Source organism: Phoca vitulina, unplaced genomic scaffold, assembly GCF_004348235.1.
Source record: "Phoca vitulina isolate PV1807 unplaced genomic scaffold, GSC_HSeal_1.0 scaffold56, whole genome shotgun sequence".
NCBI classification, from domain to species: Eukaryota; Metazoa; Chordata; class Mammalia; order Carnivora; family Phocidae; genus Phoca; species Phoca vitulina.
In genome coordinates, this window is record NW_022589759.1 from 5,204,066 (window position 1) to 5,222,164 (window position 18,099).

Genomic DNA, 18,099 nt, shown 5'->3' on the forward strand with positions numbered 1-18,099 from the left:
GTGTAAGGAAAGGGAAAAAATAAGTCCTACCTGGTTTTTTCCAAAATGGTTCTTATTAAAAGACAATGATGAAAGGAAGAAGCGAGGAGTTTGGTGGGGGGGACCTTAATTTTCTTCAAAGCCCTGTCATACCACAAAGCTCAACCTTGGGCCCTCACAAGGGTGAGTTACGTATTTATACAATGTCTACCATCAGCCGTGCATGAGAGACTTAGATGTTGGTCATCCTTGAAAGATGGCTTTCAGAGATGAGGCGAGAGACTTCCATAACCTGCAACACCCCAGTCCTGTTCTGAGTTGCAGATTTGTAGCCCTTGCTTCTACCCAGGGAGATAACATGTCAGTGTTGATGCATACCAGCAAGTTGAAGCAGCAACAAAACAGTCTCTAGAATCCCCAAAGATCGCAGCATGCCACTTTCCAAGCCATTATGCTAATGTAAACCAATTTAACATACCTGTTGGCGATCCTTCCATGACATGGCCAATGTAGGGGCCTTCTCGAAAGATGGGTCTGTTGTCATTCTGGTCAATCACAATGACTTCCAGAGGAACTGGCCCCTCGAGAGTTTTGCCATTGACATCAGTGGTCTCCACAAATAGCTATGGGAGCAAAGAAATCGGGGGAGAAAGAAGGCATTAATTCATTATGAAAATTGAAGTCAGGTTCTCTGGAGAAAGTAGGTTATATCAGCAATTTTATGAGCCCTTGGCAATATTCAAATTTCGGTCTCAAAGGATAGTCGCTGGAACCAGAAAAGAAACTAAATATTATAAAATAAATGACAAATTTCAGTTCATGTTAGGTACCCCTTGGGAAATTCACAATTAATTCATCAAATCTGCAAAGGAAGTCCAAAAAAGAAAGAGAAAACACTCGCAATCAGCCATAGCTAAGAAAATGTGCTTACATTGTTTGTTTTTTCTAACATCATTATGCTTAAAAGGAATGTTATGCTAATAAAAATAATTGACTAAGCAGTTATGAACAAAGCACATTAAGAAATAACCGAAAGTGTTTATGGTAATGTTTAGGAGAAATTCAGGTCAGGAAGAATTTATAGAGAGCCCTCCTGAGGCAAGGAAGGCGTTTGCAGGGGTCCGGAGTGTGACCCTGGGATTGCTGCCCACCAGGCCCATGTAATCAAGGCAGGATTTCACAATCCCATGTGACACATACAGAGCTACCTTCAGATCTCAAGGATGAAGAAAATTATATATATATATAAAAAACAACAACAACACCCCAGCTATATTGTTTGTCTTGGAAACAAGGAATTATATCATGGCATTTCCAATGAGACACAGCGGCCTTATGCTGTCCTTTTCCGTGCCTGATTCCGCCTCGGTCTAACTCGGCAGCAACAGTAACACTTCTCCTCGGCTTTGAGTTCTGGTCCCTGCATCATCCCTGAAACTGTAGCTCGTGGGGAACGGGCCCCTGCAGTTGGAATCCCAGCCCCTCTTTTCAGGAGCTAAGTGGCCTTGAGCCATTCACCTTCTCTCTCAGTTTTCTCACCTGTAAAATGAGGTTAATAAAAAACACCCATTATTAGGAATAATAATCAACATTATCCAGGGCTTACCAGGCGCTCTACTATGTAAACTCACTTGGTCTTCAGTCGGTAACCCCATGAATCATTTGCAAGGAAGGAATGAACGCAAATTAGAGGTTAAGTGGTAGAATCTGGATTTGACCTCATGAAGTCAGCCTCCAGAGTTCATAACTTTAGCCACTATGAACAATGTTCTTAAAGCACCAGCTCTCCTGCTCTCCCATGCTATGTTTCCAGAATACTAACTGCTCCTACGGTCGCTACCGCTATGATCAGCCCTATTGTCAAAACAAGCCCAGATTAGGAAAGTGACAGAGAAACACTTTCATTTACGAATCAGCATGGTCGCACCCCACCTGGTGGTACCGCAAACTGCTATCATCCTTTTGGAAAGTAGCATGGGAAAATCCCACAAAAGCTATAAAGGACTCATACACTTTGTTCCGTTTGGATACCACTGTTTAGTCTGTTTGAGTCAGGTTGCACTACATCTATGAAAACATTCACTGACTGTTATTTCATTATTAGAATAATGACTCACCACTGGCATCCGCTAAATGCCCAGGGACGGGGGTGGGGGGCTGGTTGACCAAATGTTTGTTACAATGTCATAGAATACAGCCATTAGATAAAATCATTATTCCACTTTGTTGATCCACTTAGAATATTGTGTGTAAACACAAAAAAATTGCATGTGACTCGTGTATGTGTAATTTGTGCATGTGCACAGAATTTGAAGGCAGTAAGCAAAAATGAAACCAGGTATGCTTGGCTAGAAGAATATCTTTTTCATTTTTCTCTTTCATATTACTTCATCCTTTCACCAGGAAAAAAAAGCAGAGCCTTTTAAGATCAGCACACAAAGGAGAACTCGCAGAGAGTGAAATTCTATACTTTTTCTGCTGTTTTTTAAATGCTATGAGAATTCTGCTAAACAAAGGAAAGCAAACAAAACTCTGGGGCAATTTGGTGTCATAATGATGGTCTGACCTTTTGTCCTCCCAAAATAGGCAAAGACTTGACTTTAACTCAACCAAAAAACCGGTGTCTAAAAACAACAAATATCTTGGATCTGAAACCTAAGCTTCCTGTGGGTTTGCAAACCGGCCCCACACACGCAGGGCAGGGAGAGCGGGGAGAAGGAGGCAAACCGCTCCAGGTGGGCAGGTGGCGGTGTTAACAAGCGAGGGAGATTACTCACGGGGCTTGTCTGAGGCAGCTGCAAGACGAGGAGGTCTCTGCACCCGCCCTCCGCCCTCCAGAATCTTACAAGTTTATGTAGAGGCCTGGCAGGGCTCAGTCGGGGTACCATCCATTTGCCCCCAGCAGCACACTGCTGTCTCAGGGCTGCGTCCTTGACGATGGCTCCCACTGTGGGAAGGCTGGGCGGACCTTATATCCAAGGACAGGGGAGGGGTGAGAAGCCTCTCTGATTGCCTGAGTTCAGCTTTCGGGTCAACCGGGGGTCACGACCTCGGTCATGACCTCTCGATGAACTTCTCCAACACTTCCACACGGTGCAAATCTTGGGCAGTATTGGAAGCCGCAAGTAGGGTAGAGGAACAAAATCCCTAGAATTCCCGAATGTGCAAACCGTTGGAACTGAGAGGGGCAGACTCCAGGTCTATTTCAATATAATGGAAAAACAAACAGAAACTAAGGAGATGTAATTGATTAGGATGAATGCAAAACGTTGAGCTGAATGTCATAAAACCAACTTTGTAAGAATACAAGCTGATAGCAGTTTATGTTACAATACTACCCTGAGTTGGACTCCTGGATTTTTAGTGGAAAGCAATATCATCAGAAGCTAAGACCTTTGGAATAGCATTTAAAAAATAGCAAAGTGCTCATGGGGCACCTGGCTGGCTCAATTGGCAGAGCATGTGACCCTTGATCTCGGGGCTATAAGTTCAAGCTCCAAACTGGGTGTAGAGATTATTTAAAAATAAAATCTTAATACAAAAAAAGCGAAGTGCTCCTAAGGGGCATTTATTAATTTTAAAGTCAGTGTAACAAAAAATTTGCTGAGATATTACTACATGTGAGTCCCTACCCTGAGTGTCACATATCCAATCCAAGACATTCAAGCATGAAGAGACAGGTAATAAGCAATATAGAACGTATGAATAAAATAATTTCAGTTGGAGATCAGAGACATGCAGGGATAGAAGAGGTTCATATGTTAAAACTACACTGTCCAGTATGGAAGCCATGAGTCACATGTTTAATTTAAATTAATAATGATAAATAAAGTAAAAAACCCAATTCTTGCATTGTGCTAGCCACATTCAAGAGCTCATTAGCCACATGCAGCTACTGTACTGGACGATGACCTTGGTGCTCTGGCTTCTCAGGCGTTTGGACCTGGACTGGAACCTCCATCATGAACTCTCCTGGTTTTCACCTCTTTGGACTTGGACTGAATTAGCAACCAGATTTCCTGGGTGTCCAGCCTGAAGACAGCAGATCGTGGGACTTCTCAGCCTCCGTAACTGTATGAGTCAACTGCTTATAATAAATCCTCTTTGTGTGTGTGTGTGTGTGTGTGTGTGTGTGTGTGTGTGTGTATTTATTTCTCTGGAGAACACTGACCAGTACAGGCTTCCAGGGTGTCTTTTCAAATCTCTAATTAATTTATGTCACCCCATAATAGACACTTCTCAATGGTTTCTCATCTCTTTTAGGATAAATAGCACATTCTTTTACTTTGACAAGTCTTTTTATAATCTGGCTCCAGCCCACTTCTCCAAACCCATTTCATGTCATAAGAGATCCCCTTTGTTCCTTATGATCCAACTACACCAATCTTTTTTCAGTCTTTCCAGCTTACCCCATTCCTTCCCAGTACATGTAATCCTCTTAGCAAGCATGGACTTCCTTCCTGCTGTCCTGGGTTAGCCCCTATTTAGCCTTCAGATCTCAGCTCCAATACCACTGGCCAAGAAGATCTTCCCCTACCCCTCCGGACTAACTAGGGCATCCCTGGTTTACACTCTCATGGTACTGGTGCCCTTTCTTTATAACATTTTCCATAATATAGCTTATTTATTTGTAGGATAATTCAATTAACGTCTGCCTCTCTGACAGGTCCCATGAAGGCAGAGGTGTCATGAATATTCTTGACCGTTAGCAAATCCTCAAGGCTGAGACCTAATGCCTACACGTAACAGCCACCTGCTTCCATACTGATTGCATAAAGCTGACCTCACACTGATGAAGAGGCAGTACCTCTTTAAGAGACTGGAGTCCAAAGTTTGACCTCAGCTTTGGCCATCTGTCCTTTCTTTCCATCCCTGGCACATAAGAGCTGACAGTTGGTCCCAACTCCATGGACTATAAGTCAGTGGACTGTGCTGTCTTAATTCATGAATAAGAACCACAGTGGATAAACAATACCTAAGTACATTAAATTAATTACTTGCCTCTTAAAGAAGGGAACTAACATTTATTTGGTGTCCAATACGTGTCTGGGCTTTTTATGTATTATCTCATTTGGCTCAAAACAACCTGAAGAAGAACCCACTGCAGCAAAACCCAGAGAAATTTAAGTACTGGTCTAGAAGCAAAAGCTAGTTTGTGATCCAGCTGGATCCAAACTTAGGTCTGACTCTAAAATTCGTGCTTTCTTCCACTACGCCCTTGTTTGCCAAATGCTCTTTCATGGACTTCCCGTGCCTTTTTGTTTTATTCTCTTTACTGTATTATTTACTTAATAGTAAATAGCTTTACACTGATTGCTATGTTTCATTGTTGCCTCATCCGAGGCGAAATTACCCATGAATTTAGGCATATGATGAGCTTATTATAAATTTTTCCTAATAAACATGAAAATACATATTAAAACACTATAGGCTTATATATAAACTATATATATATATATATATATATATATAGATCACCCTGCCACTTTGGCAAATTGGGGAATGTTACAGTATCAGCCTAGCTACAACATGCTCCCTTCTACAATGTCAGACTTTCTGAAAAGAAAGAAGTTTTCCCTCGTATAAATGTAACTCTAAAATGACCATGGTGAATAGAATGGGGAGGGGAACATCGTATGCAAATCACCCCTAATCTGTTCAAAGCAAAATACTTTACCCAAGAGTGGAGGCATGAAGGTACCGCATGAACATGAGCTAAGTTTCCCATTTCAAGGGCATGGTACATGGGCAACAGGTTTCCATAGAAATAAAGAAGCCCACAGACATTTTTATGTAAGGATGCTATTGTGAGTTTATTTATAATAGATGATCTCTCAAGGTTGAGAATGTTGGAAGATTTTTATTTATTTATTATTTATTTATTTATTTTTAAAGATTTTATTTATTTGACAGAGAGAGACACAGCGAGAGAAGGAACACAAGCAGGGGGAGTGGGAGAGGGAGAAGCAGACTTCCCGCGGAGCAGGGAGCCCGATGCGGGACTCAATCCCAGGACCCTGGGACCATGACCTGAGCCGAAGGCAGACGCTTAATGACTGAGCCACCCAGGCGCCCGAGAATGTTGGAAGATTTTTAAAAACCAAAATTTCCACCATGGGTATAATGTTTGTTGTCATAGGAAAGAAAAAGATAAAACAAATCCTAACTTATTTGGTTAATGTGAAACTTAAATTGCCCTTACATTTTGCATCTGAATTCTTACTTATTTAATTAATATAGTATCATATTCATTTGTTATAGGTTTCTCTGATAGAGACTTATGTATTCTGCATGGGAGAATATACTCATAATCCAATTAGATCATAAACAACTGGAAGGCAGAAACACTGTTTTCTAGGTATTCCTTCTATACATAAACAAGTGCCTTGAATAAAGAAAGCACTGATAGGTTTTGGTTTTTTGTTTTGTTTTGTTTAGAGAGGGAGACGGGGGGAGGGGCAGAGGGAGAAAGAGAGAGAGAGAATCTTAAGCAAATTCCACACTCAGCGCAGAGCCCAGCAGGAGCCAACGCGGGGCTCCATCTCACCACTCTGAGATCATGACCTGAGCCAAAATCAAGAGTCGGACGCTTAACCGACTGAGCCACCCAGGCGCCCCACTGACAGGTATTTTTACTGAGTTTCTGTTTGCAAGTCTCATGCCCTCCCCACCTACCAACATCTCACAAAGACTGAACCAGACTTTTCCATTGAAGACATCCTCACTGATCACTGAAATTACACTAGATTTAGAAAGCCTGCCTTCAAATTTTGGCTCTGCTACCACAGAGTGAATGTAGCTGGCAGAATAATGGTCTTCCTAAAAATCTTCACTTCCTACTCCCTGGAGCCAGCGCATATGATAGGTTACATGGCGAAGTAGAATTAAGGTTGCTGATTAGCTGACCTTAAAATAGTGAAATCAGCCTGGATTATCTGGGTGGGCCCAGTGTGATCACAGGGTCCTTAAGAGTGCGGGAGAGGAGCAGGTCTGAGGGATGCAAAGGGAGGAGGCTTGAGCTGCCATCACTGGCTTTGAAGATGGAGGAGGAGGCCACCAGCCAAGGAATGCTGTAGTCCCCAGACACTAGAAAAGACAAGCGTCCAGTATAGAATTCAGAAGTGAAGGCAGGCCTACTGGCATATTGCTCTTAGCCCAGTGAGGTCCATGTTGGACTCTGACCTGTAGAAGTTCAGGATAACACGTTTGTGTTGTTTCGAGGCAGACATACGTGATAATTTGCTGTAGCAACAAGAGGAAAATGAGACTGTGGTCACATAATTTATCGTTCAAACTGGAACATGTTCTAGAATGAAAGTGGGTGCTATTGACAAGTACGCCCAAACAGGGTTACATGGTAATCCTATGTTATTAAGAAACTTCCACCTCCCAGGTCAGTCTGCACATGTAGCAATGGTGTTTAGAATGTCCTTCTCATTTTTTTTTTTTTTTTTTTTTGCTTTGAATAAAAAGATAAGTGAGTATGTATAGCACAGTTATTGGCACTTAGGCAAGTCTAGGGTTTGGTGACCTTGGTGTTCATTCTCTCCCAACAGACCTTTATCGAGACTTTTGCAGATGTGGATGCAGTACCCTCGATTCAATTCTGACTTGTCGGCAGCCGTTAGTTACCCCCTTCAAATTGCTCTTCTATCACAGTAATCCACATTTCTCTTTGACACCAATTACTTGCATTTCAAGTTATTTTTCTCAGCTTTATTCATTTATTGAAGTTGAATCTCATTATGGACCAACTCCTGGAAGGTTCCCAGGGAAGAGATATTTTTAGCTTTTGTGGCATCTCCCCGCCTTTCTCTCTACAGCCCTGGTGCCCTCTCCCCCTTGATGGACTGGATGCAGTATTTACAGCTCCCTCAAAAAATACCAAAGGGGTGATACAAGTCTCCTACTTGTTAGATTATTAATTAAAGATCGTGATATACTGTTACCAAATGTTCTCTGAAAAGCTTGTTCTGCTCAGACTATAGTATTCCCTTTGTTGATCTGAAATTATCCTTTTAAAGTATGTTTTCCACCAAGCATAATGAAAACATATTTTTCTTATGTATGCATGCTCACAACGATGCTGGACTTGGAGGGCATTGTTTCTATTTAACTTTTGAAGTAATTTTAATTATGTGGAAGAAATCTATGCAGATATTCAAAATAATTTTATTTAAACAGCTTGGGTAAAGTCCCAGTGAATATCCTCTACCCCAAGAGGGGCACAGGCTGAAAATTTTAATTGGTTCAAGGAGAATTTATAGAAATCATGGATATTGGAATTATGCCAGGTCTATTAAGGATATGTACAGGGTTAAGGGGATTTTTGTACAAAGATGAGAAATATAATACTTTTGAAAACAAAGCTGTAGGAGAAAATTACTGGAGATTTTATTTTTACTTGCTCTTCTCCCTCTCTAAAAGCAAAATTCAGAGGAAGAGAATGGAATGCAATACTTTTTTTTTTTTAATTTATAAAGCTAAAGTCATTTTCTTAAATAAGTATTAAAATGTGTTTTATAAAGCATGATATTCCCCCCAAATTAAGGTTGATATATAAACCCTTAAGGTATAGCCTAATAAATTTCAGGTGAATTACAGTATTAGGAAAAAAAGCCATTGAATATTTATGCAAAAGAGTGGGGAAGGCCTTTCTAAAGCAGTATTAAAAGTGTAAGTTATGTGAATTATTAAGAGATTAAAATACTCAAAGGCAAGTTTTTTATATGACTAAATATCATAAGTAAAATAAATAGAAAACTGAGAATAAATAATGTTTGTATCATACAAAACAGAGGTTTACTACCCTGAATATATAAAGAACTGGTTAAAAATAAGGGAAAAAAAACAACAATTAGCAAAACAAGAAAACAAAAGAGCAACAACCATATTATAAAATTAAATGAGGTATCTTTTTGCTTACAACACTGACGAAATAATCAGGAAAACCTAATAATCAGTGTTTGGCAAACTGGTGAGGAAACAAATTCTCATACATGATTGACAACATTAAAACATCTTTCTGAAATGCAGTTTGTCAATATGCATTACAAGCCTTGGAAACACGTGATTCTGCTTGTAGAAATTTAGCTGGGGGGCTAAATCTGTGTGTCCCTGCTCGCTCCTGGGGTGGGGGTAGGTGTGGGGTTGGGTGGGGAGGGAGCAGGTGGGGTGGGGGGTGTTCAGTAACATGTATACTCATTTCAATACCGCTTAATAAAAATAGGAAACATTACAAACAACACGATGTTCTAACAGGATCTTGATGCAATAAATTATGCTATCCACACAAAGTAGAACGCGACCTTGCAGAAACACTTCAGGGAATGAAAACACACATTATGGTATGGTGCTCATGGTCTAAAGTAAATATTTGATTGCAAATGAGTATATACTACATAATGTACTTTTTGAAAAACAGACTAAGACTTTATATGATTAAGATTGTACTGAAATATTAACAGTGGTTTTATTGCACGTGATTTTTTAAGTTTGCTTCTCTACACTTTTCTGGACTTTCTATGAGGGGCCTGTGTTAATTTCAGAGTTAAAAAGCATCTATGAAGTTTATATTAAAATTGACCACAGACTGGCTACGGCTTATCACAGACGGGGAGCTGGGGGAGTGCGTTCAACTTCAGGACATCTGGTGCCTCTCAGCGCGGATGACTAATGGGAAGCACGCAGACGTTAAGTATGGACGTGATCGTCGGGATCACAGTAGAACACAGAGCGGCAGGCTTCTCCCCGCTCCCGGGTCTCTGAGTTTTGGATAAAAAAAAAAAAAATCTCAGCGCACCTGACAGAACTCTGTAACTAGACCCTGGGCTCATCCACTGTGTATTCCGTTACACTGTTTCGGTGTTCACTTCACTGTTAATCTTGCTGACCTATTCTCAGAACCAGGAAAGAGCCGAGGCTCCAAGCCTGGACCGAAGATTTAGGGTCCTCATCTTTAAAATGGGAGAAAGGGACCTCTCTCACAGGGTTGATGCGAGCTAAAATACATGAGGTTTGTAAAGCACTTAGCGAAAGACCTGGCACCTACCAAGTGCTAGCAAAATAGAAGCTGCTAGTTATCCTTAAAGTACTTCGTGAAGCAAAAAAAAAAAATCTCTGTAATGTTAAGTTCCTGATTAGGGTTCACAGTCTCGGGCGTCTAAAGAGAGCCTTTGACAGATAGCACAAGCTGCCTGTAGGAAGCTGAGGCTCATTTAGAATCAAGAAGATACCTCAGCCTCTTGGCGCCGAGTCCCCTGTTCGGAGCTCCACGGGGGGAGTGGCTTCGGCCAAGGTCATGGGCCCCACCCATGTCTCTCCTTCCTGCCTCGCTCCCACCCTGTTTCCAAAAGCAATGTGTTCCGAGGAAGGTGTCAGCGCCGGGCTCCAGGCCCACACAGGGGGGCTTAGTTCTATGCTCCGGGCTCCAGGCCCACACAGGGGGGCTTAGTTCTATGCTCCGGGCTCCAGGCCCACACAGGGGGGCTTAGTTCTATGCTCGTGTGCATCACCACCATCAGGAGACAGAATGGTTCCATATCTAAGGTGTCTCTCGTGTGGAAGAACAATGCTTGAACACTTTTAATTTGCATTTCACTTCTGGGATATATACAAAGGGATTGAAAGCCGGGTCTGGAAGACATGTCTGCATACCCATGTTCCCTGAGGCATTATTCACCATAGCTGAGAGGTGCACGCCACCCAAGTGCCCATCGGTGGATGAATGGATAAGTAGAGTGTGCTACATATACATACACGATGGAATATCATCTAGCCTTCAAAAGAAAAGGAATTTGGCCCCATGCCACACATACCACAGGCTGGACCATGAAGACTTTCTGCTGAGTAAAAGAAGCCAGTCACGAAATGACAGATACTGTATGAGTCCTCTTTTTTTTTTAAATTTTTTTTATTGTTATGTTAATCCCCTGTATGAGTCCTCTTATATGAAGTATCGAAAGTCGTCAAGTTCATAGACACAGGACAGTGATGGCTCCCCGGGGGGGAGGGAGGGGAGAGGGAAAAGGGTGTTGCTATTTAATTGGTCTAGAGCTTCAGATGTGCAAGAAGAAACTGTTCTGGAGATGTTTCACAACACGTGAATATCATTAACGTTATTGAACAGTACACTTAGACATGGTTAAGATGTTTTCATGATGTGCTTTTTTTATCACAGTAAAAAAATTTAATTTGCCTGGGAATCACCTGGTGTAATGCAGAGTTCCGAGGCCCAATGCCAGGGATCTTGTGGGTGCTGAGCAGCCGGGTCTCTGCGTTGTCACCCCAAGTCATTCTGATGCAGCAGAATGCAGCTTTGGGAGACCCCTTCTGGGCACCTCTTCTCCTCATTTCATCACCAAACAAGGTGCTAAGACCCAACAGAGACTATCTCTGGCTTGGGCAGGTGGACTAGCAGGGTATGGGTTCAACAAACTTGCTCGCTGTGCTGAAAATGCGGACGGTAATGAGCAACGCAAATGATCAGGACCAGCTGGCTTCTGTCAGCACTGGGATGCAGCTGAGTCGTCCCCTTTGCCCTTCCACATTGTCTCCTTAAGCATTCACTGTCTTCGCAAGAGAGGAATCAAAATTAGCTCCAAGGTGAGTGGTGGTACTGAGGGGAAGAAGCCTGAGGCCCACGAGCTGATGCCCAGTCCTCTTCACCCTGTCCTGTCTGTCAGCTGGTCCTGTCAGCTGGACCTTGTCCGCCCGGCATCCAGCCACCTGTCACCACCTGTTGGTCACCGCAGGGCTAAGCCCCCTCTGCCCATGGTCCTGCTAGCATCTCTGAATTGCATTCTCTGCTCCTACACTAACACACACTCCCGGCTCACCACGCAGCTCCCCCGTTACCTTTCAAAAAGCAAATGGGGCTTTTCACTCTTTGGCTCCCCAATCACCCCAACCTCACTTGTATCTTAAGTCCTCACGGTGGCCCACACAGTCCTGACATGGACCTTGCAGTGTCCTCGGCCACATCCCCTGTCGCAATCCTGGAATCCTTCCGGTGCTCCTAAGCCCGCTAAGTTAACTTCCATTCCAGGGTCTCTGAAGATGCTGGTCCCTCACCTATAACATGCTCTCCAAGGAGTTTGTGTGGCCTGCTCCTCATTCCATTATGTCTTTCCTCAAAACAGAGGCCTTCCTGAACTCCTCGATCAAACCCAGTCACCCCTCCATCAGTGTCCGCCCCTCTCCCGATGTATCCATGGCTCTTGTTGTCACAGGCCTACAATGCAGTGCCTTCTTTAACGTCTGCCAGAAGGACTGCTGATGGAGGGCGCAGAAAATGTAAGGCGCACAGAATGTGAGCTCGTGAAGGCAGGGAAGTTTGCCTGCCTGGTTCACACAGGTCAGTAAAACACTGACTCTCATAGAGCAGGTTTTCAATAAATGTAACAAATGAACAACAGATGAGCTTTGAGTTTATAGGGAAATCTCTTTCTTTTTCCGAGGGGACAGATCAATAGACAAGAAAGAAGTGACACCTGTCATTTGAGAATTCCCTGAGGGTGAGACCAGCTAAGAGGCGACGCATTAAGGATTCAACAAGAGCATTTTCTGCCTATTTCAGAGGAAGAAACCGAGTTCAGTAAAGTTGTTATAACTATCTAAAGTGTGCAAACATATTTTACATGGGATTATTCATTGTTTGGCAATGACTGATAGAAAATGATTTTGTTCTGACACACATATTACTAATAAGCATATTCAAATGAAAGAAAATAAAGCAAGTGGAACTTCATATAAATTCTAGCTCACCAAAGTGATCCCATCTGTCCCTGCCTTTATAAATGAGGCGATGCAAGCTATAGGAATTGACTCATATTTCTCACCAAAATCCCTCTTTACCATTCTTATAATCCTAGGTCAGCATCTCTTCCTTGATTTTTTACTTGTGCACAGAAATGCCTCAAACAACCAGACGTGACTGTGTCACCATCAGACGCATCCTGTTAGATTCTCCTGGATTTCCCCCCAGATTGCTCCATCTTTTTTCTCTGACTAGATGCCCCCAGCGTAGTGCCCAGGTTCTGTGCTTCAGAGTACAGAGAGTCCACATTACAACCAGCCTGTATTTGGCTTTATTCTGGACCATCCAGACTCCCTGGGGACCGTGCCACCAACTTCCTCAAGTATCCTGGCCAGCCCAGGATGAAAATGCCAACGTCACTCGTTACTTTGATCATGACGTTCCTTCTGCGTGTTTCTGGGCCAACAGGAGAGAAACTGGGAGTACAGACCTCCCCACCAGCCAGCCTGGGCAGCAAATGGCCCAGGAAGCATCCTACCACTGTGTAAAAGGCACACGCTAATGAACTATAATTCATCTGACATTGCCCTTCTCTGATGAATTTTGTAAGGATGGACCACGTGAAGCTGCAAATTTGGTAAGGTCAAAAATAATCAAATATTGGTAATTTCAGCTCAAATCTAGCCTGCTGTCTGTTTTTGCAAGTGAAATATCGGAGCACGGCCATGCTCATTCATTTACCTATGCTCTGAGGCCACTTTCTCACTAGAGCTGCAGGATTGAGTAGCTGCAAAACAGTCTGCCCGGCTCACAAGGCCAAAAGTATTGATCAGCTGGCCCTTTAAAGGAAAAGTTTTTTGATGCCTATTTTAGAACATTCAGTGCAAAAGGAGGAATCCAGAAAGTACCCAGGGAGAAATGAAAGTTATGATGTAGATTATAGACCCATATTGACAACTTGAGGTCTTGTTAGCTAAGCTCTCTCTCGTGCTTCTTTATTCATTCAACAAATACATTTTATGCCCCCTCATACTTCAAGTTCTACACGAGATCCTCCATTTACAATAGTTAAGAAATACAGTTTAAGGATTTTTAAAGCTCATTTAGTGGGATTAAACAAGCACCATATAAATCATTATTACACAAGAAGGACATAAGAAGAAGATTCCATTTAGACTGTGGGTGGGGCTGGTCCAGAGAAGACTTCTCTGATGGAAGCTGACAGGGTAAGAGGAGGGAAAGAGCCTTCTGAAGAACTGCACAAAAGCCAGAGGGAGTGAGAGAATGAGAGATGGGGAGGGGGGCAGAGTGACCTGGGTCTGGATTGAAGAGGTGGTAGGGCCAGGTCAGCGGTGCGGTAGACAAGGTTAAGCATTTTGGCTTCTTTTCTAAAGGCAAATGAATACCACTGAAACCTTCTCATGGAGCCACTTTGGAAAACAGTTTGGAAGTTCCTCAGAGACTTAGGATGAGTTACCATATGACCCAGCAATCCCACTCCTAATCATACACCCAAGAGAAATGAAACACAGGTCCACAAACATGCCCATGAACATCCACAGCAGCATTATCCATATGCGCCCAAAGGTGGAAACAACCTAAATGCCCATCACCAGTGAATGGATAAACACAATGTGGGCTCTTCCTACCATAGGATATTATTCATCCATAGAAAGGAAGGAAGCCCTGACACCTGCTATAATCCGGATGAGCCTGGAAAAGCATACTACATAGAAAAAAAGAGACATAGAAGGCCATCTAGTATAGAATTCCATGTATATGAAATGTTCAAAATAGGCAAATCCATAGAGACAAGAAGTGGATTGGGGGTTGCCTAGGGTTGAGGAGGATGAAGGGAATAGAGGGTGACAGCTAATGGGGACAAGGTTTCTTTGGAGGAAATGAAAATGTTCTAAAATTGATTGTGGTGATGGTTGTACAAGTCTGTGAAGACACAAAAAACCATCAAATTGTATACTTTGAGTGAATTGTGTGGTGTTCTGACTTTGTTAATTAACATTTGTTAAGGGAGAACAGGGTGCCGGATGGTGAGACTCGGTTCAGCACAGACCACAAGAGAAACTGGAAGAGAAGCTTATTACCCACCAGTCTTGGAGCAGGTCCACGGCACACCCTGAGGGGCCGCACAGGGAGGTGGAGGCAGAGTGCGTACGGAGAGAGTGCTAGGACCCGAGGCACGTGCCTCTATGAGGTCTGTGAGTGCAGGGCTCTGGGGATCTTGGGCTAAGGCCACAATGGTCAACTCAAGCCAGAAGAACAGAGTTTCAGTAACTTGACAGAGGTCTTACACAAGAGGTGTGCCAGGGGAAGGCCCTGGGAGGCAGGGCGACTACTGATGGCCAGGAGTACTGGGGAGTCACGGCAGGAACTGACATTTGCACGGGACCCTGCAGTTGTTACCCAGGGCGTGTGGTGAGTGCCGTGTGAGGGGCGGTGTCAGCTGGAGGCTGCTGTGGGCCGAGAGGTCAAGGCAGCCACACCAGGGAGCGTGCAGCTAATGCTCAGCATGTGGCGTGTGATTTACATCTCAATAATGCAACCAAAAATGAAACCTCTTACAGGTTAGGAGGTAGGGGATGGTATGAGGAAATAACTCCGATGTGAATTTAAGAAGAGGGTTCTGGAAGACCCACGGAGGAGGGACTGAAAAGGAACAAGAGGACGTTGGACAGCGTAGTTGAGAGTCTACTGAAGGGGTCCAGGGGGATGGTGGTGGCTTGCACCTCGGGGGTGATTTCCTTTATGGAATAATGGGGAGGAAAACCCGTGTTTATTTGGAACACTTAAAGAGTGGTCTGTTCCACTGAATTCTGGACTTTGGGACCAGCAGTTGAGAGCAGGCGATTTGGGTTTTAATCCCGTGCTCAGCTGCAGCTGGTTTGGGACCCTCGGCTAACTATCGCCCCCAGTCTCTCAATGACACAGTGTCAATAGTAACACCTGACCGGCCTCCTTCAGGGGGACAAGTCAGATGAATGGATATAAAAGTATTTTCCAGTGCGGAGCAGCACATTCTGTGTGGATGCCAGGTTTCAGAGAATTAAAACTTAAGGGTAAACACTCCACGCCAACTAAATTAAACAAAGTGTAATCCTTCTCTGAAAATTCAGAAAGCGGTTCTGAACTCCCGAACCTAGGGCCTAGGCAGATATAGGAAAACCACAGGGAAAGCATGGAAAGAAAAGGAAATTTTCACTCAGCCTTAGTTCTGGGGGCTAGGCTATTGTTATGAATATCAGTGATTAATTACAACCTGTAGGTACTGAGGAAGTAGAAGACGGTCCTGACATTATAATGACAGTAGCATCACAGGCTGGATGAAGCTTTTAAAAATGAATGCATTAGGAAAAGAAAACCTAGATGTTGCATCCTCCGGCAGATTTTTGACACTCACACAGTTAATTCCTGCTCTGGGTGGCCGCAGCTCACCGCAGAGACCCCCAGGCAGCGGCAGCCTCTGGGGCACTGTTCTATACGCCACTGCTCTCCCCCCACACCCCAATCCCCCAACCACTGAGGGTAAGGACTGGTTTAGGATTCATCTCTGTCTCCTCCAAGTCCAGCGTATAACTGCGAGCTCCATAGTTGGTGGTTGAATACATGAATGGCATTCATCACTCAATGAACAAATGGACAGTCATCGGATGACAAATGCACCGCAGGGCATTTGTGCTTCTTTTTCTTGAGAAATAAGACATGAGCACTGTCCCCTGAAGCTACTGATCCATTTATGCTTTCTGGCTGCTCCCTAACTACAGAAGCCAAGGCCTCCTCGCAAGATGCCCGCTGTCTGCCTTCCTCTAATTTCCATCTCCATGGAGGGGGGCCGGTGCTGCTTCCAGACTGCTCCAGGGAGACCCTGGCCCTCCAATGTCAAAGGCTCTAATCTCATCTCTACTCTCCTCAACAGACATAATATGTGTGTAGCTGGGACCCTTGGTTGCACTCCTCAGGTGCTTCTGAGCCCCTCAATTATCCCAGCACTCTGGGCTGACCCGGAATGGCCCCTTATATTCCTGAGGCCAGTTATTTTTTCACTAAGTGAGTTTCCAGTTCACAACGAGCCATACTGAATTTCCTGCTCCGGCTGCCCGGCACAGCTGACCTAGAGGCCCCTACACCAGGCTCCTACCACCTGATGACCCAGGGGCTGAATCTGGCCTTGACATATTCAATGGAGTTAGTTCTTACAATGTTTTAGAACTCATTTGCCAACATCTTAAAGCAGGAGTGAATAAGATTCTAGCTTTTCCAGATTAAAAAAAAAGGAAGAAGAAATAAAGACCAGGAAAAGAAAGTTAGAGAGAAGGTTTAACAGCCTAGTGGCTGTCTTTCCCACATGGCAATCCACTAAAATGACAGTGATTCTCATTTTAATGGTCCTGTATTTGCCTCTGGCCCCCACGACCCCTTATTTTCCCCCCAGAACTAAGGCTGAGTGAGAATTTCCTTTTCTTTCCATGCTTTCCCTGTGGTTTTCCTATATCTGCACTCATTTGCAGTAATAAGTCGTGGGTATTTGGGGTTACAGCACTTGCAACCAGTGGGTTCCAGACCAATCTTCACTTCCTTTCACATTTCACTTACCCTATACTTCGGCTTCAAGACGATGCTTGTCATCTCCTCTAATACCTTAGTATTTTGCAAGAAAAATAGCTGTGTAGCTCTTAGCAGTCAACGCCAATTTAAATAATCCCATTGCCAATGAATGATGTGTAACATGCTTGCAAAGTGATCAATTTGCTGTGCTACTAATTAATTCTGTGAAATTACACCTTGCCAAGAGCTTTCTGACCAACTCTGTCAAATGGTGTAAGAGAAAGTCAACTTTAGAAAGGTAATTCCCGGTGACACGACCTAAATTAGCATATTAATAAGGGACAATTGCTCCACTGGGGGATGGGATGCCTGTTTTTGCAACTTCAGGCCCAGCCCTTTACAGACTGGTTTTCAAAAGGATAAGGTAAGACATCCACAAGTCCCCTTAATTCCAATTTCCCTCTATACGCATTCCGCGTACTTTATCGACGAACTCTGTGAAATGTTGCATTAACCTTCAGTTCTCGTTAAAATATTACCTGGTAGCATCATATGGTTTCTGTTTCCTTTCATAACTTTGCACTTTATAAGACTTCAAATTCAAACTAAGATATTGGCCTTGGGATATTTTTTTCCTTCTCAGACTTACTCCACAACAGTTCCTAAACCCTTGCTTCCCTAAGTCAGTTCGGTGACTTGCAGCTTTCCTGTCCCAAGCCAGAGACCTAATGGGCTCCAACTGGGGGCTGATTGCCTGGCTGGCGGGGATGTGTTCCTGTTCCCAGTCCCCACTCTTGATCTCC

At 43.6% G+C, this 18,099-nt stretch overlaps 1 protein-coding gene across 1 annotated transcript in view; it reads right to left on the reverse strand.

The window, feature by feature from the left end:
• CDH13 (cadherin 13) overlaps nt 1-18,099 on the reverse strand; it is a 993,622-nt gene that overhangs the window by 375,289 nt on the left and 600,234 nt on the right. Inside the window, exon 6 of the mRNA XM_032389728.1 lies at nt 458-602. Within this exon, the coding sequence (XP_032245619.1) occupies nt 458-602 (145 nt within the window). The remainder of the gene's footprint in view (nt 1-457; nt 603-18,099) is intronic.